This window comes from Gracilinanus agilis, chromosome 3, assembly GCF_016433145.1.
Source record: "Gracilinanus agilis isolate LMUSP501 chromosome 3, AgileGrace, whole genome shotgun sequence".
Taxonomy (NCBI): Eukaryota; Metazoa; Chordata; class Mammalia; order Didelphimorphia; family Didelphidae; genus Gracilinanus; species Gracilinanus agilis.
The window spans coordinates 637,192,372-637,217,931 of NC_058132.1; the positions used below are offsets into that span (position 1 = coordinate 637,192,372).

At 38.6% G+C, this 25,560-nt stretch overlaps 1 protein-coding gene across 1 annotated transcript in view; it reads right to left on the minus strand.

Annotated features, from left to right (window-relative positions):
• Positions 1–25,560, minus strand: part of ANKUB1 (ankyrin repeat and ubiquitin domain containing 1) — an 86,183-nt gene that overhangs the window by 4,857 nt on the left and 55,766 nt on the right. The window contains exon 7 of the mRNA XM_044669471.1: positions 16,712–16,862. Coding sequence (XP_044525406.1) covers positions 16,712–16,862 — 151 coding nt within the window. The remainder of the gene's footprint in view (positions 1–16,711; positions 16,863–25,560) is intronic.

Sequence of the window (25,560 nt, forward strand, 5' to 3'; positions counted from 1 at the left end):
CTATTTCATAGCCAGTACCAAATAGTTTTAATAATTACCACCTTATGATACAGTTTTAGATCTGGTACCAGTAAACTTCTTTGTTTTACTTTTTTTTTTTTATCATTAATTACTTTAATATTCTTGTCCTTTTCTTCTTTCAAATGAATTTTGTCATTTTTTCTAGCTTAAAAAGTTAAATTTTATTAACTTAGTTGTGATGACAATAAGTAGATTAAGTAGAACTGTCATTTTTATTATATTGGCTAGACCCAGTGAACCAAAGACCACCCATGAACAATTGATATTTCTCCTATCCTTTAAATTTCACTTTATTTGTATAAAAATGTTTTATAATTAAATTCATGTTCCTGGATTTATCTTGTCAACTATATACTGTGATAAGGAACTTCTGGGACAAGATGGAAAACAGCTTTTGAGTGACAGGATTGTCATTTAAGGAACTTAAAATTTACCCAGGTAGTATAAGCCAGGGCCAAGAGACAGTTGGGACCACCTCTATAAATATCCTTGGACTGCACCACCCAGGGTCTGAATCAGAGAAGGGAATTCTGGGAGGAGGTGGGTGTACGGGAGGGTAAGCCATAGACCTGCAAATCCAGTATCCATACCTAAGTGCCATAGGAAGTTCATTTCTCCTGATACTAATAGGGCTGAGAGAGAATAGCATCAAGCTGCTAAGAAGAACATCATTATCCTTCCCTGTCCTTTGGTTTGCACCATGGCCAGGTGAAACCAGGAATTGTGTGAGGGAGAAGAATATCCAGCCTGGCATCAAACTATTACTTAAAATTTAGATTACCTTAACTTAATTAGCCATAGTATAGCATCCCCAAACCTCTATCCTGATTCCTTGTTCCTAACCTAACTCTTAAGATAAGCAATAAATCCTGTTAAAGTTTAATCCAGCTGAAGGTTTTTGCTCCTTTCCTGACTAGTGACATTTACAGCTATAGGGAAAGGGATTTATCATACCTCAGTCAGATTATTAGCATTATCTGTTTAATAAATCAATACCAGCCCAAATCAACCCTTTATCATTAAACCCAACCCCAAGCCAAGGAGCTTGAGGCATTGTTGATCATCATACAACCCCTCACTTAATACTTTGGCTTGGGCACTGTTAAAGAGGTGTAGGTTTGGCTAAGCTGAACTTCATAAATCCTGGGGATTACTAGCACATTTGGTGATCATCCAGGCAACCTCATCTCTCAGTTAGCCTAGATCCATCTACCACTTGAGGATCTTGAGCCAGCTTGTCAGGCTCAGATTATAGAGTCTGTCAGCCCAGATAGCACTGGGAGGTGGGGGGGGGGGGCTATATTCCCCTTTTTCTTTAACAGTTTTTGGCGAGGTCAAAAGGGAACCAAAGCCTGAGGGGGTAGGAACAATGAAAGTAGCAAGAATTACTTTTATTATCACCAGTTTAACTCTCCTAGCCTGGTTGACAACACAGGGCATTTATAATTTGTGGTTTCAAGTTATACCAGAATATTGTTTAAAGATCTTAATTATATATGATTCTTACAAATACTTGGCTCTAACTATGGCAGAGTTCATATCCTACCTGCCTACGATGATAGCAATGATGATAACTACAATACAGGAACTATGGACACTCAAAAAGGCATTTGATCTATTCTGTGGGACAAGAAAGAACACCAATGAAGAGTGACTGCAAATAATGAAGGAGCAAATTAAACAGCTAATTGAGATAAACAGGAAAATAGGAGAGGACCAGACATTAGACTCCCACACAATCATGCAGTTAGAGGTGATAAGAGAAAACACACAACCCAACTGCTACAAACCCTCCAGACTCTTTGGCTGTATCAAAACCTACCCAGTCTAATGACAAACTGAGACAGAGGCAGTGGGACCAAGTACTGTGTCTTTATACCCCATTGTAGACCAAACTCATGTTAAACCAGAAGCCTTTACCACCCAAGATCTGAAAGTGCTTAGGAAGAGGTTCCCCAAATACTTTTTATCCCCATATAAGTCAGCCAAAGAATTAAAAAGAACATTTGATTTGTACAATCCCAGTTTTGCTGACGTGGAATTCCTTTGGATGAATTTTACATGCCATCAGAACAGGCAAGGTTCCTGGAGGAAACCAGGACAGATGATAATCTTACATCATAGCCACTAGAACACCAAGAATTTGAGGTCTCTTCACATGCTAACATGTGGTACTTGCTCCAATGTAGGGCAGATATCCTAGAGGCTCTCAAGATCCATGTTAAGAGACCCAATGCATGGAACAAATATGAAGAACTGAGGCAGGCTGAAGATGAACATCCTAGCCTATTTCTTGACAGATTAATTGAGGATGCTGAGAATTTTGGGGGGTTCCATAGGGATCAGACTGCAGATTCCCTACCACATATTAGAAGACAATTTATAAAAGGAACCACCATCCCTATCCAGATTTATTTCAGGCAGAGCTGTCCTCAGTGGGAAACTCTCTCTTTGGAAGAATTAAGGCAACATGGAACATACATCCATGATTCAAAAAATAAGGAACAAAGAGCTCAAAAAGATTCAGATTCAGAAAAGGCTAGAACTGATATCTGATCTGAAAAGACAATTGAAATAAAGGAAAAAGGAAAAAGAACAAGAAGAAATTAAAAATCTGGCTTTACAAGTTGACAGAAGTCAATCAGATTATAAACAGAGTCCTACTCAAATACCAGAAAAACTTTCAATAAGATCCCCAGGTGTTTTCGGTGCTGGAAGCCTGGTCATCTAATTAAGGACTGTAGGTTTAAAAACCAAATTGATTTCACAAATCTTAAAGGAAACAGATAACACGAAGAGAACGATTTATAATAGCAAATGAGGAAACAAATCACACCAAAATGATGAAAGCAAGGACCATGGGAAATGCTGTAACCATGAATGTAAGAGAAATTCCCAAACTCCCTCACTTGAGATGCAAAGCTATTTAAAACTCGGAGCCAGGCCTAAGCACATATGAAGCCAAAAAATTAATTTATTAAGAAGAGAGAGCACGGAGCTAAATGAGGATCCATAAAGAACAGAGGGAGACATTGACTTACTATGGTTAGACGTGAGTGAGAATGGATGCTCAGTAGTTGAGAATATAAACAGACAAAAGGCTGCTGAAGAGGTTGAAATGTGCAGGGACATTTCTCAAATGAAAAGAGAAATCTTTGGGAATGTATACACATTGACTGAGAACACTAAGTCAGCACATGCTCCATTACAGGATGGAGATGTGACACACAGGGGCAAAGGACTAGTCAGGAGCACAGAAAGCTTAAAGCCAGCCAGCCCAGAAGCCAAAACTGTGTTTGAAAGAAACTTTATATCAGATAGTAGACAAAATGCTATTCTGAATAAAGGCAGTCACGGAGGGAAACATATTGGCAAAAGAAATGAGCCATATGTAACTCAGACTGCACAGCTGTGTTCCACAAGAGAGAAAAAGGAAACACTTTTACCATTAAGTTCACCCAAAGAACAAAGTAGCCAGAAAGAAGCCTTAACAAAAACAACAGGCAGTCCAGCCACCCCATTCAGCAACAGTAACTTAATATCAGTTTTAAACCCTGAGGCTAGTGATTTCATATCTGAAACTGGTACAGGGAATAAGTATGAAACCAAACTGAGTTCAAACATAGTTTTTCTAAAACCAGCACTCACTAGCTTACTTGAGAATTCTAAGGGACTAATGGAGAAAACACAATTCACTCAGGGCAGAAATTACCATCAAACAAGCTCAAAGTTAGAGAAGGGACGACCTGACACACAGAGGGGGGAAGTTAACACATAAAACTCTCACCCTAAAGCTGTAAAAAGAAACTCTCATATTTCTCTGGCTTTGAAAACAAAAGAGCAGTTTGTAACTGACTTTTTCTATCAGCCATTTTTCTCAAGCCAAGCAGTTCCTCAAGATTCTAAATAAGGCACTGTTACCAGGGAGACACATGAGCTAGTGGGAGAGACAGGAATAGAATGTTCAAGTGACCTGTACATGGGGGTGGCCATGACAGGTGAGGCAGCCATGATGGATCCAGAAAATTACCATATATCACCTAATATGCTGACATTGAAATCTGATACCACTGATTTTCAGCCACAAAGAGAACCAAATCTATTGCTTCCTTTGCACAAAAATAAATTCATAACTGAACTCATGATCAATATTGAGATAAATGGGGAGATATTACAAGGCCTTATTGACACAGGGTCAGAGTATTCTTGCCAAGAGATTGTGAAATGCAAGGGAAAGTACAAGTACAAATGAGAGGAGCCGCAGGGATACCACAATTGGTACCAAAATTCAAACCAAAAATGGTGAAATTGGGATCCATCCATTTTGATCACTCATTTCTCTTGCCATCATCATGTCCAAACAATGTGATTGGGAGGGACATCCTATGCAAATTATTGTGAACCAAATGATGAAATCTATTTGCATCTTCCCAAGAGATTATTAAAACATCATCCAGTCCTCTGCTTGGACAGGATGGAGGGGGAATCTGATTTACTAACAGTAGAACAAGATACCATCTACAAGATTTCTGACACAATCCCAAAGGACATCTGGGCTTGCAATTCAATAAATGTAGGAAAGATATTGTCTGCTAAGCTTGTAAAGATTAGAGTCAAAGGAGGTACACCACCCAGAATACCCCAACTTAAGCTTAGCAAAGAAGCAGTGGCCAGTATCAGACCAATAATCCAAAGTCTCCTAGAACAAGGAATACTAGTCCATGGCTTTTCAGAATTCAATACTCCCATTATGCCAATAAAGAAAGCAAAGCTAGATGCTAAAGGAAAGACCCAGTGGAGAATGGTTCAAGACCTGAGGCTATCAATAACTGTGGAAAAGACCCATGCTGTGGTACCCAGTCCATCTGAAATCATAGCTGAAATTCCAGCCTCAGCTAGGTGGTACACAGTAATAGATCTGGCATTAGCCTACTTCTCCATGCCTGTGCACAGAGACAGCCAGAAGCTTTTTGCTTTCACATGGGAAGGCAAGAGTTTATTATGGAGTCATTTGCCACAGGGATATGTTGATAGTGTCTCCATAGTCTGCCAAATCTTGCAAAGGGCCTTAGAATCCATTTCTTTCACTGGTAGCAAGATGGTACATTATGTAGATGAAATTCTACTAATGTCACCAATGGGAGATATTTGCCAAAGGGATAGTATTCATTTATTAGAAGAGCTATGTAAAAGGGTCGTAAAATTACAAAAAAATAAAGTGCAATGGGTCCATACCAGGGTCGAGTACTTGGGATTCATACTAGAAAATGGTACCAGAAGTATATCCGAAAGGAGAGTTGCAGACATACAAAAGTTGAGCTTGCCTAAAAAAAGGAAACAACTAAGAGCAATGATAAGCATGACCAGTTTCTGTAGACAATGGATACCAGGTTATTCCATCATAGCAAAATTGTTGACAGAATTAACCAGAAACAATGTCACAGAACCACTGAAGCTCAACAGAGAACACATACATGCAATAGAAAAGCTGAAAGCTGCTATATTATCATCTCCAGCTTTAGGCATCTTTGATCATGATAAGCCATTCCATCTGTTTATACATGAAGACAAGGGGATAGCCTGTGGTGTTCTCATGCAATCTCTTAGTAACAACCTCAGACCAATAGCCTTTTACAGCTCTACATTGGATCACATAGCCCAAGGCATGGCTTGCTGTTTAAAAATCATGGCTACTGCAGCTCTTATGGTTAGGAAGTACTCAAAGCTAGTTGTGGGAGGGGAGCTGAGATTGTATTCCACACACCAAATCAAAACCACATTAAACCACACTGCAGAATGCAAATCTCCAAGCATTTACCTCACAGCATCTTTCCCAGTACCAAGCGATATTACTAACCAACAAGAACCTAACTTTCCATTGGTGTAAGAACATCAACCCAGCAACACTTATCCCTGAATTACCTATAACCTTCACAGCTGCAGTGACACCTTAGAGATCGTGCAGAAAACCAGAGAGGACGATCAGACACATCCCTGGTCAATGCAGATCTAAGTTTGTTCTGTGATGGCTCCAGTTACAGGGTTGATGGGAAATGCTTTAAAGGGGCTGCAGTAACCACCAAAGAAGAAACTCTATGGTTCACAGCACTTGAGCCAAAGATCTCCTCTCAAGGGGCAGAAATCCTGGCATTAACAAGAGCTCTCCAAATTGCACAAGGCAAATCTGTTAACATATAAATGGACTCAAAATATGCTTTTGGAGTAGTTCATCCATCAGGGGAAATCTGGAAACAGAGGTTTCGTGACTTCAAACAGGAAAGCAATAGCCTATGGGAAACTGATCAATGAATTGCTGCAAGCTATCCAATTATCACTCAAAGTATCTGTGATGCACTGCCATGCACATCAAAGACTTGTAGGACCAGTACAGCTAGTCAATCACCAGGTGGACATCACCACGAAGTTTGGAGCTAGATTTGGACCTATGCAAATATTACACTTATCCTTAATGGAGAGGGATCAACTACAAAATGCCTACTCTTCACAAGAAGTGAAATAATGGCAAGAACACTTAGGGGCAAATCTAGTGAATGGAGTATGGATGTCAACCTATGGCAAACCTTTTCTGCCGAAATTACTGTTCTACACCTTATGCACAGCAATTCACGGAAAGGGTCATTATGGAAAACTATTGCTGGTAGATTGCATCCAAAAACATTGGATTGCAATCAGAATAACAATAGCAGCTAAAAGGGTGTATGAAAATTGCAAAATCTGCAGGCAATATAACCAAACCATCACCAAAGTCAAAAGTGTGGGAGGAAAACAACTAGCATACACTCCCTTCAAATGTTTACAGATAGACTATGTCACAATGCCAAGATGCCAAGGGTATAGGTAAATATTAGTTATAGTGGACAGACTAACAAAGTGGCCGGAAGCATTCCCAGCCAGGCAAAACAATGCAGCATTCGTAGCCAAGATCCTACTGAGAGAAATAATACCTAGATCTTCTATTCCTGCAACAATTTTGTCTGATTCTGGTAGTCACTTTGCAAATGCCATTCTAAATCAGATCTACCAGGTGCTCAGGATAAAGAGACATTTATGCTCCATATACAGGCCTCAGTCTTATGGGCACATTGAGCGCATGAACAAACATCTCAAGACAGTGTTAGGAAAGTTCTGTGCAGAAAGTCATCTCAAATGGCCAAATGCTTTACTGATGGCACTTTTCCATATCCATAGCCAACCAAATAGTTCAACTCACCTATCACCATTTGAGTTATTATATGGGCAACTACCATGGCATGGAAAAGCTCCACAAGACGCCAATTATCTATCACATCTTGGTATAGAATGTAAGATCTATGAATACGTCACTCAGATTATAGAGTCTGTTAGCCCAGATAGATAGCACCGGGGGTTTATATTCCCCTTTTTCTTTAACAATACCCAAGAACTTTATACTGTCTGTGGTTATTTTTTTTTTAAACCCTTACCTTCCGTCTTGGAGTCAATACTGTGTATTGGCTCCAAGGCAGAAGAGTGGTAAGGTTGGGCAATGGGGGTCAAGTGACTTGCCCAGGGTCACACAGCTGGGAAGTGTCTGAGGCCAGATTTGAACCTAGGACCTCCTGTCTCTAGACCTGGTTCTCAATCCACTGAGCTACCCAGCTGCCCTCTATGTCTATGGTTATTTTAAATGAAATTTCTTTTACTATCTTTTCTTACAGGGCTTTTTTGGTGACATATGGAAATATTGATGATTTATGTGGGTTTATTTTATATCCTGTTTACAGAGCCAGCCAGCTCTTGGGGCAGGGTGTCACCACTGGCCTGGACTATTGCAATAGCCTGGTGGTTCCCCCTGCAATCCATCCCCACTCAACTGCCAAAGTGATGATCCTTTTAAATTCTTGGTCTGACCTTGTTATACCTCTTTCCTACCCTACCCCACCCCCACCTCTAGTGGAAGAGTTAAGCACATGATTTGCCAGTACTGTGCTAAGCACCTTCCAAATATCTCATTTAGTCCTCACAAGAATGCTGGAAAGTAAAGGCTATTATCCCTATTTTACACTTGAGGAGATTGAGGCAGACAGATTATGTGACTGAACCAGGGTCATGTGGCTAGTAAGTGTCTGCAGCAGGATTTGAACTCAAGTCCACAGGCCCATCCAGATCTTTTTAGTTGCCCCTAATGAGAATGACTTCTTATTTAGGTCCAAATACAAAATATCCTTATTTCTAAAGACCTTCAGAGAATGGCCCCTTTCCAATGTCCAGCAACACTGACTTCCTTGCTATCCCTCGCATTGTTCATCTCTGTAGTCATGGTTCCTTTTCTTAAATAAACTTTCTAAATATTTGCTCCTATTGTCCTTCATACTCAAAGAGGCCCAAAATGACATCATTTTGGAGTCTGTGTATAAAATGACAGACTGTGACTGATCAGACCAACATGAGCTCACTATGCAGTGGAGTTGAAAATGTTATAGCCCAAGTGACTGTTTTCTGCTTTTGTTAGCAGTTACTCATGGGTGGGAGAGGGGCTGTGAAGGGATAGGGGACTAGAATTGGCTTAAAGGGTGGGAGGGGGAGAAACATGGGCCAGGAAATGCGTTCACTTTGGGAATGTTCTATTTAACAATTGGGTCATGCGCATTTTGGTGTAGAACTTTTTTCCTACCATAAGTGATACCAATAAATGTTTGTTATTTACACAATGGACCCCTGCCTCAGGTCAGGCACACATAGCCCAGATGAACTTTTGGGATGGAGAAATCTCTAAATTTGTGCATCTCATATTCATTTCTTTTGATCTACTGCAATTCTGCTTTACTCATGAATCATAGCACCTTCTTTTATTTGGACCTACCATGCTGGATGGTCCCTTGTTTTCCAGTCAATACCACACTTCTCGACAGTGTGCTTATATCTCTTCTGACCTCTGTGGGAGCACTTACTTTCTGTGAGTTCTCCACAGAATAGTCTTTTAGGCAAAGGTATATTTGCATGCAACAACATGGTCAGCCCATTGGAATTGCTCTCTCAATCTTCAGAAGAATGGCAAAATGGCAGCCATGTGAATTAAGCTTATTTCTATTATGCAGATAGTGAGCTCTCTTAATTGCAAATGGTTTCCTGTTCCCACCCTCAAAAAATCTCTTTCTCTCACCTTAGTCCACCTTCTGACTTTTCTCAAGACTCAATGAAATTCCACCTTCTTCTGGAGTCTCCTGGTGCCCTCATTCCCCTCTTAGATTACCTTACACTTACACTATATTTAACTTGCTTGTACCTCTTTTTGTATGCTGGGTCCTAGTTAGAATGTGAGCTCTTTGAAGGTAGAAACAACACCCAACAGTACCTTTTACATAACGGTTGTTTAATTCTTGTTGCCAAAGGCCACACCAGCTTTCTTCTGGGGTTAAAGTGGTGTGGAAGGATGATTATTATTACACTCTCAGACTTTCTAAGTGTTATTGAGAAAGAAGCAAGAAAACCAAAAATCTGTAACTCTGCTTGTATCTCCACTGCACTTGTTTCTGAATCTTTCTCTTCTTTCTTTTTCCGTTTTGGGTTTTAGGTCACCAACTTTCATTTTCCTTGTATCCTAATGGCATGTAAAATGACTTTTTCTTTTCCCCTTTATCATAATCACAGCTTGACTTACTGCCTTGACAAGTGGACAAAAGTATAGTGACATCCATCATTGATGGGTAACATCTCCTTCACAAAAGTGTCTGAGATTTGCTCCCAACAGCATGAAATCAGTAGTGGATATATTAAAAGAATAAATACATCTAGTATTAAACCCCAGCTGTTAAAGCTGGAATAATATTTAGTAATGTTTGGAGCACTGTGGGCAGAAGTGATTGAGTTTCCAGCATATCACAGGAGATTAAGATTTCAATAAGAATTAGGAAATTCCTTTTTGTCTATGTAAAATATAATAACAACACTTAGAAGTCATGGTGCCTTAAATAAATTTCATAAATGTTAGCTAATTAATCATCAGAAAACTCCAGTAAAATTATAGTAGTATGAAGTAAGATTATCATAGTTATGCTGATAGTGAGCTCTCTTAATGTTTCCTTCAGAATATTTTCTATAGACAAAAAAGGGGAAATTAGATTCTTATCTTGCTCTGCAGGGGTGCATAGCTGCAACTTATCAACCTGAAATCTAATTTATTTTACGCAGTCATGTATTTCATACCCTAGGCAGGACCCAAAAGATTTATGAGCAAAAAGTTTAATAGACTTAAGAAAATATTTTTCTTTAAGACACATAATCCAACCAATACATTGATGCTAGGGAGTTTTATTTAAGCAGAGAACTAATCCTATACAAATATGTTGTGTGGGTTAATGGTCATCTCAAAAAATTTATTTAGCATGCATGTTTGCCACATTTCTCAAGTCTGTAAATTGTTTCAGAATCAGAAAATTATTTAAAATTACATTTATAATTACAATTCTTAAATTTTTTTTTGTTTTCTTTATCAGTCAATAAAATTAGGCACTTATTATGTGTGAAGAGTGAATCAAACTTTTTTTGTCTATCAATCAGCAATTTTTAAATTAATCAGCCAAAAACTTAAACACCCCTACTTAACACTAAGTAAGAGAGTTGCAAGTCACTAAAGTGGGTGACAATTCCAGAGGCCATTACCTTGCCCCTGGAACAGTGCTAGACAAATTGAAAGACTGCAATTGGTTCCCGTATAGTAGAGAAAGGGACAGGAAGTGATGCAGAAAAAGGACTGTAAAAAGTTCTGAACTTCCTTTTGAGAGGACCTTGGACCTTGGACTTTGGACCTTGGCTCTTGGACTGCTTCTTGGAGGATTACTCCTGGATCTTCTCCTTTGGACTTTGGTGTTGAAGGACTTTGCCTTGGGACTTGGTCTTCAGTCTCCTCCTTTGAAGTTCGTCTTCGGTGGGTGAGTAGCTGGCCTTCATTTCTTGGCTTCTGGAGAGATTTGTTCCAGAGATCCCTGCTGTGGCTTTGGAGGAGGCTACTTTGGTGGAACTCTAGCTGAAGACACCACCAGACGTGGGGAAGCCCCTATGGGGTTGAGCCTCACTTCACTGGAGAAGAACTAGTAGGCTTGTTAAAACCTATCTCTAGCTACCTTTTCCACTTTCACTCTTTCTACCTCTTTGTAAATAAAGCTACTAAAGTCATTTTTTGACTTAAATTATAATATCTTTAAATTGGTGACCACAATATTACTATAAAATTCTCATATTTAACATGAAACCTAAATTTAATTTCTTACATATGTCCCAGGCACTATGTCAAGCACTGTGGATACAAATATCAAAAAGAAAATCTCTGCCTTGAAGGAGTTTATAATCTTAATGGGTGTGTGTGTGTGGGGGGGGCAGATATACAAAAGCCAAAGTGGGGGTAGGAAGGGCACAGGGTGAGGGAAAATAATGAAGAAGTCCAAAGGAAAGCAGGTGGTTGGAAAACGAAGAGATGGCTGGCCTGGGCTCTTTCCTTAAATGGAAGTTGTTTTTTGTTTGTTTTTATTTTAAGCCTTTACCTTCTGTCTTAGAATCAATGCTGTTTATTGGTTCTGAGATAGAAGAGTGGTAAGGGCTAGGCAATGGGGGTTAAGTGACTTGGCCCAGGGTCACAAAACTAGGAAATGTCTAAGGTCATATTTGAACCCAGGACCTCCCATCTCTGGGCCTGGCTCTCAATCCACTGAGCCACCCAGCTGCCCCCTTTAAGTGGAGGTTTTTAGGGCATCTCTGATCTCAAATCAGTGGAATACCAGGGGAAAGGGTTCTAATAAGGTGGGAAAAGTAGAACTGATATGTTCTTGCAGGATAATATGGTTCCTGAGAGTATGCGTTTTAGATTCTATTAGTATATAACCTTCACAGACTCCTCCTTTGATGGTTAATTGTGATATGAAGGTGACTAGATTTCTGATGGCAAAGAAAACAGTGTGAACTATGGGAAATTCTACCATGCTGAAAAGAGGTCTTAGTACATTTCCAGTAATAGACTGAGTCTGCTTTCCAGGGTCAGTCCAGCTAAGCAAGGAAATTTTCATTATCAGTAGACTGGCTCTATTGGAATGTGGGTTCGTTAAGGGTAGGGATTTTCTTTTTTTGCTTTTCTTTGTATCCATAGTACGTAGCAGAGTGAAGTCACATAGTAGGTTCCTCATAACTTTTACCGATAAACTGATTAATTGATCACCTGATGATGAATTCTTAGGTCATGACAATTCAAGAAACAGAAAAATGGAATCTATCCTTCAATCCCTTCCAGTTGTGATGGTGGTAGAGTAGTACAAAGAGAGCTGAGCATACTAAAAGGCATCCACTTTCTATAAACTTTAACTTAGTTAATGGTATTCCAAATGGAAAATGCTTATCCCAAGACAATTATATGTTTTGTGGGGAGCGAAAGTGTATCATCTTGTTACACACATATCCCATTAATAAACTACCAGAAGAGAGAAAAAAGTTGCAGCTAATGAAAGGATAGCAGAGGAGTTGGTGCAGCTGCTTTTATCCAAAAGCAACATGAAACATCATTTCATAGAACATTTGATTATCAAGTATTTTCACATTTTTCATGCAAGCATTTGCAGAAAGAGCATTGTGATAATTATAACATTTGAAGTTGGTAAGGACACAATCTCCCCAGATGCTGATTGCCATTCTTGGAAGTCCAGACAATCTATCCTTATCCTCTAATCTTTCACTCCTCTGCCAGAACCTCACCTGAAATCTTTCCTGACTATCCGTGCCAACTGTGTGTAATTAGAATCTGTTACCCTAAAAACTACAATCCCCAGAAAAACTATGATTCCCAGCACCCTACTCATTTCCAGTCATTATGTGCTGACATAGACAGGATATAAATTGGGTGTAGTTGTGTCTCCCGGGCTTTTTCCTTCCTATTGCAGCTTTGGTGGAGCGGGAATTTTTGAGCAGTTAGAAAAACTTAGTCATGTGGTTCTGTTTTTTCAGATAATAAACTTTATAAAAATAATACTTGAAGTATTGCACATTAATTTAAATCCTACATTTATGATCAGAAGCAGGGTTCAGAACCCTTAATTTTCTCTGAGTAGATTATTTTGAAAAGAAACGTTTCTCCTGCCCCTCCTTCCAGGGAACTCTCTTTGGAGTTTTACCAGAGTTTTCCCAGCGTTGATACTGCCTGCTGCTGCTGATCCTGAGGTTATTGCTGCTGATTGCTGCCAACAAGCTGGGAATTCTTGGAGCTGCTCTCCAAACAAAGAGAAATTCCTCTTTCCCTTGCATTGTCAATACCTGAGTACTTGCTCGATGCTTGATTTGGAAGCCTGGGTGTATTTGCTTAGGCAATAATTAGCCTCCTAAAGGGTTTTTACCTGAGGAGAGCTTCTACCCTCTTAACTCCCTGTCCACTGGCAGGGAAAGCAAGCTGCTCTCTAGTGTTCTTACCCCTGGGAGAGAGGGAAAAGAAGATTACTCTTCCAAACAGGAAGTAGAATTGCAAGCATGGCCCACTCTATGAAAGAGTGGTGCATTACCTATCTCAAACAGCTCCCAGTTTTAAGATGTCTCTTCTTCCTACCATTCCTGGGTGCACTGATCCTTACAATTAGCTTGAATAATCCTGAGATTCAGGGGAGAAATTCATCCCCCTACACCCCTTTGCCATTCTGGGCTGCCCAGTCTCTACAATATATCCAATATGGGATTCTTCCATATTGTTCAGCACAGAATTCTCCCTCACTATGGGAGATCCCAGAAGTGTGACTAAAAGGAACATAGATGGATAATAATACTGGGGAGGGGAAGGAACCTTAAAGAGTCTGGAGGTGGATTTTTAGCCTTTTCAGACTCCATTGTTTTATGGAAATCTCTGTATTAGAATTTGAAAAAAAAACAACTCCTCTTGAATTCAGTGCCTGTATCCTGTCACATATATTGTATTTGCTGATTGCTTGTTTTAAGATTTTATTTTGTTTATTAAGTTCTGTTACACTATGTCACTTTAAGTTACTGTGTTTTGACAATTAGCTATCACTGTCTTTATTTGTATCCTACTGGACTGGAGAAAATACCATTGTAAAAGTACCTTTGAGTTGTTTGTAACAAGAGGTAAGGGTCCATTTAGTAGTTGAAGTGAAGTGCTACATAGCACTATTATAATCCCCACCTCAGCATTTATAAAAATGTAATGAATGAGACATAGAAAGACATGCCTTTTTTGGCTGTTACAGTCTCATACCAGAGGTGCTGGAAAGGTTTTCCTAGAGGGCATGATGCCCCTGGATGGCTCCCAAGGGGAAGCATTTCCCATGAAGTCTAGTAGCTTCTGAATAGTTTTTAACTACCTCCATCAGAATGATCCAGATTTCTGGTGACATTTTAGACCCAAAAGGTTTTCTTGAGATAGCTGCTATAGTACTGTTTTTTATAAAGCTGTTTTCTTAGTGAAAATTAATGTATCCTGAGTTGATTTGTTGTGTTTGTCAACACCCACCTCAGGGGGGAATTGTATAATTGTCATAAAATTCTAGTTTTATGAAAGTTAAGAAACTTGCTACCTCCCAGTATCCAGGAAGTGAATTGCTTAGAGAAAGTGCCATGGAGATGCCTGCAGAAACCTCACACTGCACCAAAAGATCCAGAATGAACTTTGGGTTATGGTGAAATTGAACTGTGTGGGGGTTGAACACATTTTGTATGTATACACTTATGCCAAAGGGGACTGCCTCCTAACTGACTTTTTTGTCAATGCACCTAGCCACCATTGGTTTTGTTCTCTTTCTCTTTTATCCCCAAATTATTGTAATTTATAAGTTCATTATGTTTACATGATCCTTTGGGGAGAAAGATCCTTTGGGGAGTCTCCCAAAGGATCCCAGGGGGGATTGTGTAATTAGAATCTGTTACCCTAAAAACAAAGATCCTCAGCAAAAATATGATTCCTAGCACCCTACTCACTTCCTATCCTTATGTGCTTACATAGACAGGATATAAATTGGGTGTAGTTCCGTCTTGGGTTTTTTTCCTTCCTATTGAGGCTTTGGTGGAGCAGGGACTTTTGAACAGGTAGAAAAACTTAGTCATGTGGTTCTATTTTGTCAAATAATAAACTTTATAAAAATAATACTTGAAGTATTACACATTAATTTAAATCCTTATAACCATCTGAATTCATTTATTATCTCTACCATTTATGTGATACTTATTTAGATACTACTTCATGGCATTTTCATTATTTAATTTTTCATTTTTTTCCTAACCGTATTACACACATTTCTTGAGGGCAGAGACTTTTTAATTTTTAATTAATTTATTTTTTTAGAATATTTTTCCATGTTTACATGATTCATATACTTTTCCTCCCCACTTCCCTCCCTGCTCCCAGAGCCAATAAGCAATTCCACTGGGTTGTACAAATGCTGTCACTTGATACTTGTTTCCATATTATTCATTTTTGCTATAGAGCGATTTTTTAAAAGCCTAGTCCCCAAATCACATACCATATATACATATGATAAATGATGTCATATGTTTTGCTTTTGCATTTCTACTCCCACAGTTCTTTTTCTCAATGTGGATAGCATTCTTTTACATAAGTCCTTCAAGAGTGTCCTGGCTTGTTGCATTGCTATTAGTAGCAAGGTCTACAACACTGGATTTTTCCATAATGTTTTACTTTCTGTGTACAATGTTCCTTTGGTTCTGCTTGTTTCACTTTGCATCAGTTCATTGAGATTCTCTCAGTTCATATGGAAAGCCTCCTTCTTGTAGCATAATAGTATTCCATCACCATCAGATACCACAATTTGTTCAGCCATTCCCCAAACAAGGGACAGCCCTCATTTTCCAATTTTTTGCCACTATAAAAAGTACAGCAATAAATACTTTTGTACAAGTATTTTTTTCCTATTATCTCTTTAGGGTACAAGCCTGGTAGTATTGCTAGATCAAAGGGCATGCATTCTTTTAAAGCCCTTTGTGCATAATTCCAGATTGCCTTCCAGAATGGTTAGATCAATTTACAACTCCACCAGCAGTGCATTAACATCCTGATTTTGCCACATCCCCTCCAATATTTATTATTTTACTTTGCTGTCATATTGGTCAGTCTGCTAGGTGTGAGGTGGTACCTCAGAGTTGTTTTGATTTGCATTTCTCTGATCAGGAGGGATTTAGAACACTTTTTCATGTGATTATTGATAATTTTGATTTCTTCATCTGAAAACTACTTATTCATAGCTCTTGACCATTTGTCAATTGGGGAATGACTTGATTTTTGTAAATTTGACTTAGTTCCTGATATATTTGGGAAATTAAATTTTGTCAGAGAATTTTGTTTTTAAAAAAATAGTTTTCTTTGTATTCAGCTGCTCTAGTGCCATGCCCATGCTGTTAACTCTTTGCTGCTTTAATAAGTTAGGGGAGTAGTGATGGACTTCAGGTTTGTGTCCATCAATAACACCTGCTTCAGAACTACTAAATAAAGTTTAAATAATAAAGTAATAAAGTTTCTATCTCACTGAAAGGGTAGGCTAACCAGGAGGGTATTTTTGAAGCTATCTTGGGGTCTACCGATGTAGAAATATGTTTTGGGAAGATTTTTATTGATACAATAGAAGTGTACCTACTTATATGCCCTTCTTCTCTGCTGTTTGGCAAGGTTTCCTGGCATTAGAAAGGAAGGATTATGTGTGCACTTTGATAGAGTCACCATTGAGTTGGGGTTTTCACTTCTCAAAGAAAAACCTCCTGAGGATCTTCCTTTTGAAGTCAGGTCTTCAGTAGTCAGATTATAAATACTCTTCTTTGCCATGGTTTTTGCAATCTCTAACTGCTGCAGCCATGGTTTTTCTTTAAATGCACTGAAAGAAAATAACAATTTATAATGAAGCCTAATTTTTTCCCATTGAGAATTAGATGTGAAGGATACCTTTTAATCTGTAGTTTTACCTGTTCATTAGTCTAACCTTTCCAACTAGAGATCTCATATAAGAACTGCACACAAAGTTTGCATGCCAAAGAAGCTGAGATCTTTCTAGTATTACTTGTTTAATATGTAAATATATAGTTTTTAAGCGCAACAGTGGAACTTATAGCAATACCTTTGTTAAAATGATTGTAGGAGAACCCCGATGGTGTGTTAGTCTTGATAGGCTGGTGGGTAGGTTTAAGTTTATCCGGGTTACCCTCCACCTTAACACTGAGGGCTTCAAAGGAGGTTGTTCCTGTGATGGAAATTGACAACAGGGAGAGACAGGAACCTGTATTCAGATGAAGGACTTCTATGGAGTTTGGTGTTGACATTTTGCCAGGGCTTAGTGAATTGCCTGGCTCCCCTAGAAAAGTCCTTTCTGTATACAGTCACAGTTGGGGAGACAACAATGATGGACAGCTTCTGGTTTGACTTAACCAAAGCTTAATAGAATTGTCTCTTCAAATTACCCCTCATACCCTCAACCCTTTTCAGGTATTCCCAAGGAAATCTAATCTAACTGCGTCCAATTTTGAAGGATGGTTATTATGACAGGTTCAACAAAAAGGTTAGGATAGTGGGATTAGGAGACCTTAATCTAACACAATAGATACGGGGTCCTTTCAGCCTAAGCCAAGCCAAAGGCTTTGGCTTGAAATGCTCTTGTTTCCTATCCTCTAATCTGTCAGCTAACCTAATCTAATGACAGGCTTGCAAAGGTCTTTCTTAGTTGGCACAGAGGAGACCAAAAGTGTCTTCTGCCTGGCTCAACAAGCCTTCCCCCTCCAGTTGCTGTACACTGTTTCACCAGCTTCTTCAGATGATATCTAGGAGAACAGTGTATTTCACTGGTCTTCAAGGCACACAAAAAGATTGGGAAAAGCCTCAGGTATTCAAGCTTCAATCCTGAGGAAAGGTAGTGAGCCTCCATCCAGCACCGAGTCTGAGGATGAAGTTCCTTCTTCCATTCTATCTCCCACAATCCTCTGTTGCTCCTTCCAACTGTCACTCCTGCCCTTCAAGCTTCCTTGCAACATTCCAATACTGTCCTCTCTGTGCCAAACTTTTCCTACACCGTTCTTCAGGAATTCAAAACCGAAAAGAAACCAGTTCAATATAATGTGGAATCTTTAGCAGTTAAAATTTTGCTTATATTCTCCTCATTTTTCATTTAATTCTCTATAACACACATGTCTTTCCTGAGCAAACTATTGCCATATCCACACTACCTTGCAAACATGAGTGACCTTCAGGGAGAAGCAGAATTGACTGAGAAAGATTAATTTGCTTCCAATGAGCATGAAAAGAATGCCACCACTGAGAATCTATAGCAGAGGAAGAGGCAAGGGCTAAAGTCTGCAAGACAGACACAAAAGGCATCAAGGCCAAAGTCTCCATATTTCAAATAAAAGAGGCCACAACATCACTGTTTGCCAGTTGACAGGAGTCTTGAAGGCTCTTATTGGCTAATGGAGTTGTCCATTAAGGGTGATCAGTAAAATAAAAAGCATATGCATAAGCATCAAAGAAGGAGATCCAACACTATATCTACATCTATGGAATCTATGAAGCCTACAGAAGAGGACTAGGTTTAATGGAACGTGTGCTTGGATGGTACCAGCCAACACACAAATAAGACTTATCTGATCTCCAAGAAGAAACTACAGCTATCCCCAGACAAATAAAGGGCACTTCTCTCTCATTTTGTCCTTGAGTTCCTTCAGCCCAGTAAAGTCTTTCTATTGCAATCTTTTTTCAATTTCAAAAAATGTCTCTTATTGATCTAGTCTGGGGACCCAAAGATAGACTCACAAAGACTCTGAAGTCAATGCCATAACTAACCTTGATCCCAGAGGATTCAAGATGAAGAATTGCTTATCTTCTGACAGAAGAGGAAGACTAAGATCAGGACTAGAAAGAAAGATTATAAGACCCTGTACAATGGCAGTTTTAAAGATAACTAGAGAGAAAAGAGGAGAGAAGTCAGTTGCTAAAAGAACAAGCAGAGACATATGATTTTTAAATTTATTTTTGGCAGGCACTTGTTCTCTTGCTCTCAGTGGAGTCTTGAAAGGAAAAGAAGACATGAAGAACTAGCAGTTCTTAACACTGCCATTCTTCATCTGGGTGCAACTGGCACCTGTTCCTAATTGTGACATTTAAAAAAATGTTAAAAACTGAATTTGGTGGATCTAATGATATTTCTCATAAACATTTGTGGTTGATCCTGTACTTATGTATCTTGGTGAAGGCTTTGGATGGTTCTAGGAGTCACAAAGAAGAGTGATCCTTCTAGTTTAGGGCTGTGTAATATTTAAAAACTCTGAGACTGGCTTCCAGGTAAGAAAATCAATTTGTTTATTAGGCTAGCAATAAGCAATAAATTAATCGATCAATGATCTCTCTCAATGACCAAAGACAAAGAAATTCCCCTGTATGGATCATTCAATTCTGTTGAATTGAAGCTCATTATTCAGTCTGCCTGTAGACATCCCAAGACATCTCTACTTGGTGAATAGTCAATGAGGATGTGGGTCATCATTTTCTCAATCCCTACCCAATTCATTGATTGATTGTGGAAAATCATATGCTTTGAATCTATGATCAGATGCTATCCAGTTATGTGTGACATGTTCCATTTACCCCAATAAATAATTAAGGATTCCCTTCTGCTGCTTCCAGACACACCTGGCCTAAGCTAGTTCTGTTTATCAGGCAAGATAATCACTTTTCTATCACCTTGAAATGGAAGATACTCTAAAGTGAGGCATTCCTTGAATTTCCTAGAAACAAAGGAATAAGTGCAGAGGTCCAAGGGACAAATATGAGCCTCAAATCAAAACCCTGAAATAGAAATAATTCAATATATTAGAAATAAATCTTCCTCACTGGGATCCCCCCATGCAGACCTTCAGCTACTGGTAAAATCACATTTCCTTTCTTCTTTTGCACTGTGAATCTCAGGATAATTAATTTTAAGATATCATCCAACTGTTAGAATTTTTTTTAGACTCCTGGGTCATTTAAAAAAAAATTCTACTCACTGATGACTCATAGGAACCAAAGAAGTAGGCTGGTTAGTCCTCTCCAGCAAGAAGTCTAGATTTGAATGTATGAACTCACTGATGACTGGGAATGTTTCAAGATGTTTGTCCTTATATCACCAGCACCTACCAGGTACTTTGCATGTAATGAGCCCTTGACTGATGCTTGTTGAGCTGGATTAAATTGGTGCTCCTTGCTTTGAACAGTGCTTATGCTACTTAGTTGTATGACCTGGGATAAGTCACAGAAATATCTTTGAGTACAGTTTTCTCATCTGCAAAACAAAGACCTAGAGTAGATAATGATCTTTAAGGTTCCTTTCAAATGGAAAACTTTTGACCCTGTAAATTGTTAATGTCACTATGTTAGCTCCAAATTTCCTCAAGGATGGTGATGGCAAATCTATGACACATGTCAGCACTGACACGCGTAGCCATTTTCGATGACATGCAGCTGCTGCCTACAGAGAAGTATGGGGCTGCATGCTGAGGATGAAACATTTGCTGTAGTGTAGTGTAGACACTCTGTGCACTATAGATGACAATTCTACCTATATTAATTTACTTATTTTGGTTTATTAAATACAGTTATATATTACAATTATACATTTTTGTTATTTAAACTATAAATATCGTGAAATTGTGGTTGGTTTTTTTTTTCTCGAAGTGACACACCACCCACGTTATGCTTGGTTTTTTGGCGAATTTTGATACACCAAGCTCGAAAGGTTGCCCATCACTGCTCTAGGAGATGCCCCAGTTACCACTAGGTGGCAGCAACCTGCTAACTGGGAATGAAGGAGCTGTACTCAAAAATTAAAATATTTATGATAAAGTTGGCACATGGGATATTATAACACGATAGTGATATGGATAAGAAAATTATAGAATCAATGATGTATTGCCAGTGAATGTAGGTGCCTTTGGGGAGGGTATAGTTTACTGGCCAGAGCTCAATCCCAAGAGAGGTGGAACTGAACTCTTCCTAAATCTGTCCATCTCCTTTTAGAGGGCATGATTTGAGGGCCCTTCACCACCTTCTTCCACTTACTATCTTTCTCTTGGGAGATTTCATTAGCTACACCCCATTATAAGAATTATCTTGCTTTAGAATCTAAAATCTTCTCAGGTCCATCTGGTATCCTCTCCTCTGTTATTCTATGGAGTTTATATTAGATGAAAAGTTAGTATAATCATAATCACTTAAAATTTCCAGTAACATTCAGGCAAAGGTTTATTTCTCTTTCCTAATTTAAATATATGTTTAGCTTAAGTTTGACCTCTTTAGGTTTAAGGCAAAAATCAGAATACAAGAAATTTTAGGACAAAATTTCTTAAACTTCTTAGTGTCATGAATTACTTTTGTAGTCTGGAGAAACCAGTAGATCTTAGAATAAAGTTTTCAAATTCATAAAATAAAATCCATAGGATTAAAAAGCAGTTATATTGTAATACAGTTATCAAAATTTGAAGAAATAAAAAATGGGGACACAGATCCAAGGCTAAGTTTAAAAAGAAATGAACAGAGTATATTAAAATGTCTGTTGACAAATTTATAAAAATGTACTCATACTTTCTATTCCCTTTGGAGACAGGAGTGACAACACCCTCCTCCACAAGAAAATGTGACAAGTACTCTCAATGAGTGCAATGACAAAGGGCCACACAGGTCAAAGTGACCAGCCTCCCCTAGGAAAACTTCTCTAAGAGAAGCCTCCTATACTTTATTCTCCCTTAGAAATCAGTAACCTACCTGAATGACAATATAATACTAAGTTATTCACTTCTTTGCCTTTATCTTTATTTTATCTAAATTGGTTCTTCTTGCTAAGAAAGTTTATCTTTAAAAAATTGGGCCTGAGCTCAGGGTCAAGCCCATACAACACTTAATGTCTTGTACATGATAAACTTCTGCTACCATTTTTCTGAGCCTTCCTGATTTCTTTTCAATTTGCTGATTCCTCTGCTGGGTCTGCTTCATTGGAGGCACTTATTGGGAAACACTGTTCTCTCATATTGGCAGATAACAGGGCTGTTTTTGTCTTGTAGCAGGCAAGGGGATACTTCCCCATAGGCTCCATGAAAAGCAATGGGGATTTTGACTCCCCAAGTGCAGAAAAAAGTATAGATATTGATATTGACATTGTAAAGTAGAAAAAATCCCATCTTCACAACATACATATAGATATGGACAGGTCCTGTTTATTTTAGAAATTCTTTTTGTGTGTGTGCATGAAGAAACGATGGCCAGACACAGGCAGGGTAAGTAATTACTTTGACTAATAGGCCAAGAGAAGTAAGTACCAGTATCCTGAACAATGGATACAGCACAGAGTAGAGGCATTGTAAGGAACTTCCTGCTGGGAAACCTGTTAAAGGCTTTGGATGAAGGAAAACGGCCCAGTCACCTGGGAATGTCTTGAGCTAGAATTATAGAACTTATTTTGGACTGGACTCAGTATTTAGATGACAATGAGAAAAAAAAAAAGAAAAAGCATACTTAAAAAATCAAATTTGAAAAATTAGAGCCTAGATCAGTGATTCCCAAAGTGGACACTACCACCTCCTGGTGGGTGCTGCAGCGATCCAGGGGTGTGGTGATGGCCACAGGTGCATTTATCTTTCCTATTAATTTCTATTAAAAATTTTAAAAAATTAATTTCCAGGGGGCTAAGTAATATTTTTTCTGGAAAGGGGGCGGTAGGCCAAAACAAAGTTTGGGAACCACCGGCCTACATGAATGGACTATTGGTTCAATTGGACTGCCCTTTTAGATAGAAAATGCCTTAATTTGCCATATCCATTAGAGGCAGCAGTACAGATTTCTATATTACCTCTTTATAATCAGATATAGGAAAGACCATGGCACTTTTAAGAACCGTTTTCATAGGAAATAATCAGATGATGCATGACCTTTTTGAAACTATGGCAACAAAACATTTCATCCTTTATGAAGAGCCAGCCACTGTCAGTAAAATTAAGACTATTGAGAAGGGGTAGTAGGGAGCTTTCCTCCATGCACACATAAAAAGAAAATAATCACCTCAAAAAAAAAAAAAAAAAGGGAAAGCTGGAGGAGGAACTTGTCTCATTGGGGTAAAAGGAGAGAGCAACCCAAGCAGCACAGCATCTTTGAGAACTAGCAGGTCTTGGAGAAGCCTACAACTCTGCTAGAGGTAATAAAGCTGTAGGATGGGAACAAAGCCAACAAGAGCCACTCCACATAGGTAGAGAAGATAGGAAACCTACAAATTCTCACATAGCATCAGAGCCTTGGGGCTACAAGGGAGCTAAAGCAACTTGCTTGTTCTTATCTGATAGTGTAGTGCCTGGGGGACAGAGCCCAGGGTGGGGAGCCTGCCCAGCCCAAGCCACTTGGCAGGGGCAGGGAAGCAGTGGCATGGGACCAGAGCAGCCCACAAAACAACAGGAGCTGGTAGAATGGGTGCTGAATATAGCAGGACAAAACAACCACAAACCTCCCCAGAGCAAGCCAGCAGGGTCAGACCCTCCTTGACAGACACACTGTGAGGAACAAGGGCAGCCAGTCCTATCCCAAGTACCAAAGAAGAGTACTTTGCAAGCTTGGAGCAGTGCACCCTCTACCTTAGGGATACAAAGGAACTTCAACAGATAGATAAAATAACATGGGGGAGGGAGGGGAACAACTAGAAAAATAAGCAATGGCAGAAATAAACCTTGACATTAGAAAGTTACTTTAGAGGCAGGAAAAACCAAAGTATGGATTCAGAAATGAACAATTCCAAAAAGGAAAGTGAAACCTCAAAGAATATAATATCAGATCTCAAAAGAATCTTTGGAAAAACTTGAAAAAAAATTAAAAACCAAATAAGAGAATTGACAGAAAAACTCAATAGCTTAGCAAAATGGAAAGGGAAACACAAAAACTCAAAGAAAATAACTCTCTCAAAGTTAGAATTAGACAAATAGAAGCTAAGGAAACCACAAGACAGCATCAAACAATAAAACAAAATGAAAAAAAAAAGAGAAGAAAATCTAAAATAACTCACTGGAAAAAGGACTGATCTAGATAACAGATCCAAAAAGTGATCATCTAGGAATCATCAGAATACCTGAAAGCCAGAATTTAAAAAGCAATCTGGACACCATATTACAAGAAATAATCAGGGGTAGGGGTATCTATGAGATCTTTGAGTAAGAGGGATAAACACAAGAGAATCCATTGATAACCTCCTAATGACACCTCAAAATAAAACACTCCAGGACTATTGTAGTCAAATTCCAGAGCTCTCAGTTCAAGGAAAAAGTACTAAAAGCTGCCAGAAGGAAATAATTCAAATATCAAGGCACCACCATCAGGTTTTCATAGGACTTAACAGCTTTCTACATTAAAGGACTGGACTGGGATCTCTTTTGGAGATTAAAGGAATAGAAGGCATGGAATATGATATTCCAAAAGACAAAAGATCTACAACATAGAATTATATTCCCAGCAAAACTGAGCATAATCCTCCAAAGGAAAAAAATTGATGTTTAATGAAATAGAGGAATTCCAGACTTTCCTGCCCAAAAAACCAGAACTGAAAAGAAAACTTGAACAAATTCAACACCCAAGAGTGATAAAAAGGTAAAGTGAAAACTTAAGGGACTTTGATAAGTTGAACTGAGTACATTCATACCTGGGAAGATGATAATTGAAATGATGATGATAGCTATGATACTTGAGAAAGGAAAGGTACTTTAAAGTATGCAAGATACCTAAAGTAGCTAGGGCTCTTAAAAATGTTATCATTATTAGAGTAATGAAAAGGAGTATACCTAGAAAGAAGAAAGCTAAATAAGATGGGCTCATATAAAAAAAGGAGGATGGGAAAGAGGAACACATGGGAAGAAGAGAAGAGGAGAGATAGAAGGGGGTAAGCTCCTCATTAAGAGGCACATTAATGGCAAATACAATGGAGAAGATGGGGTGCGGGTGTGGGTGACTATGATTGAACCTTACCTTCATTGGAAGTAGCTCAACATGGGAATAACATCCACACTTAGTCAGCTTTGGAAACCTATCTTACCCTATAGGGAAGTAGGAAGGAAAGCAGAATAAGGGAGGAGAGGGATGGACAAAAGGAGGGTGAATTGGGGAAGGCAATCATTGAAAACAAACATTTGTGAACAGGGAAAGGCTAACATGAGAGAAAGGAGAAGAATAAACAGAGAGTAAATAAGATGGATGGAAATGCACAATTAGTCATCATAACTATGAATGTGAATGAGATGAACTCACCATAAAGTGGAAAAGGATAGAAGACTAGATTAAAAACCAGAACTCCACAATATACTGTCTCTAAGAAACACATTTTAAATGAGAAGACACACATAAAGTAAAAATAAGAGGCTGGAGCAGAATTTACTATGCCTTAGCTAAAATTTTGAAAAGTAGAGGTGGCAATCATTACTTCAGACAAAGCAAAAAGTAAAAAATTGATCTAATTAAAAGAGATAAGGAAGGAAATTACATCATATAAAAATCACCATAAACAATGAAATAATATCAATATGAAACAT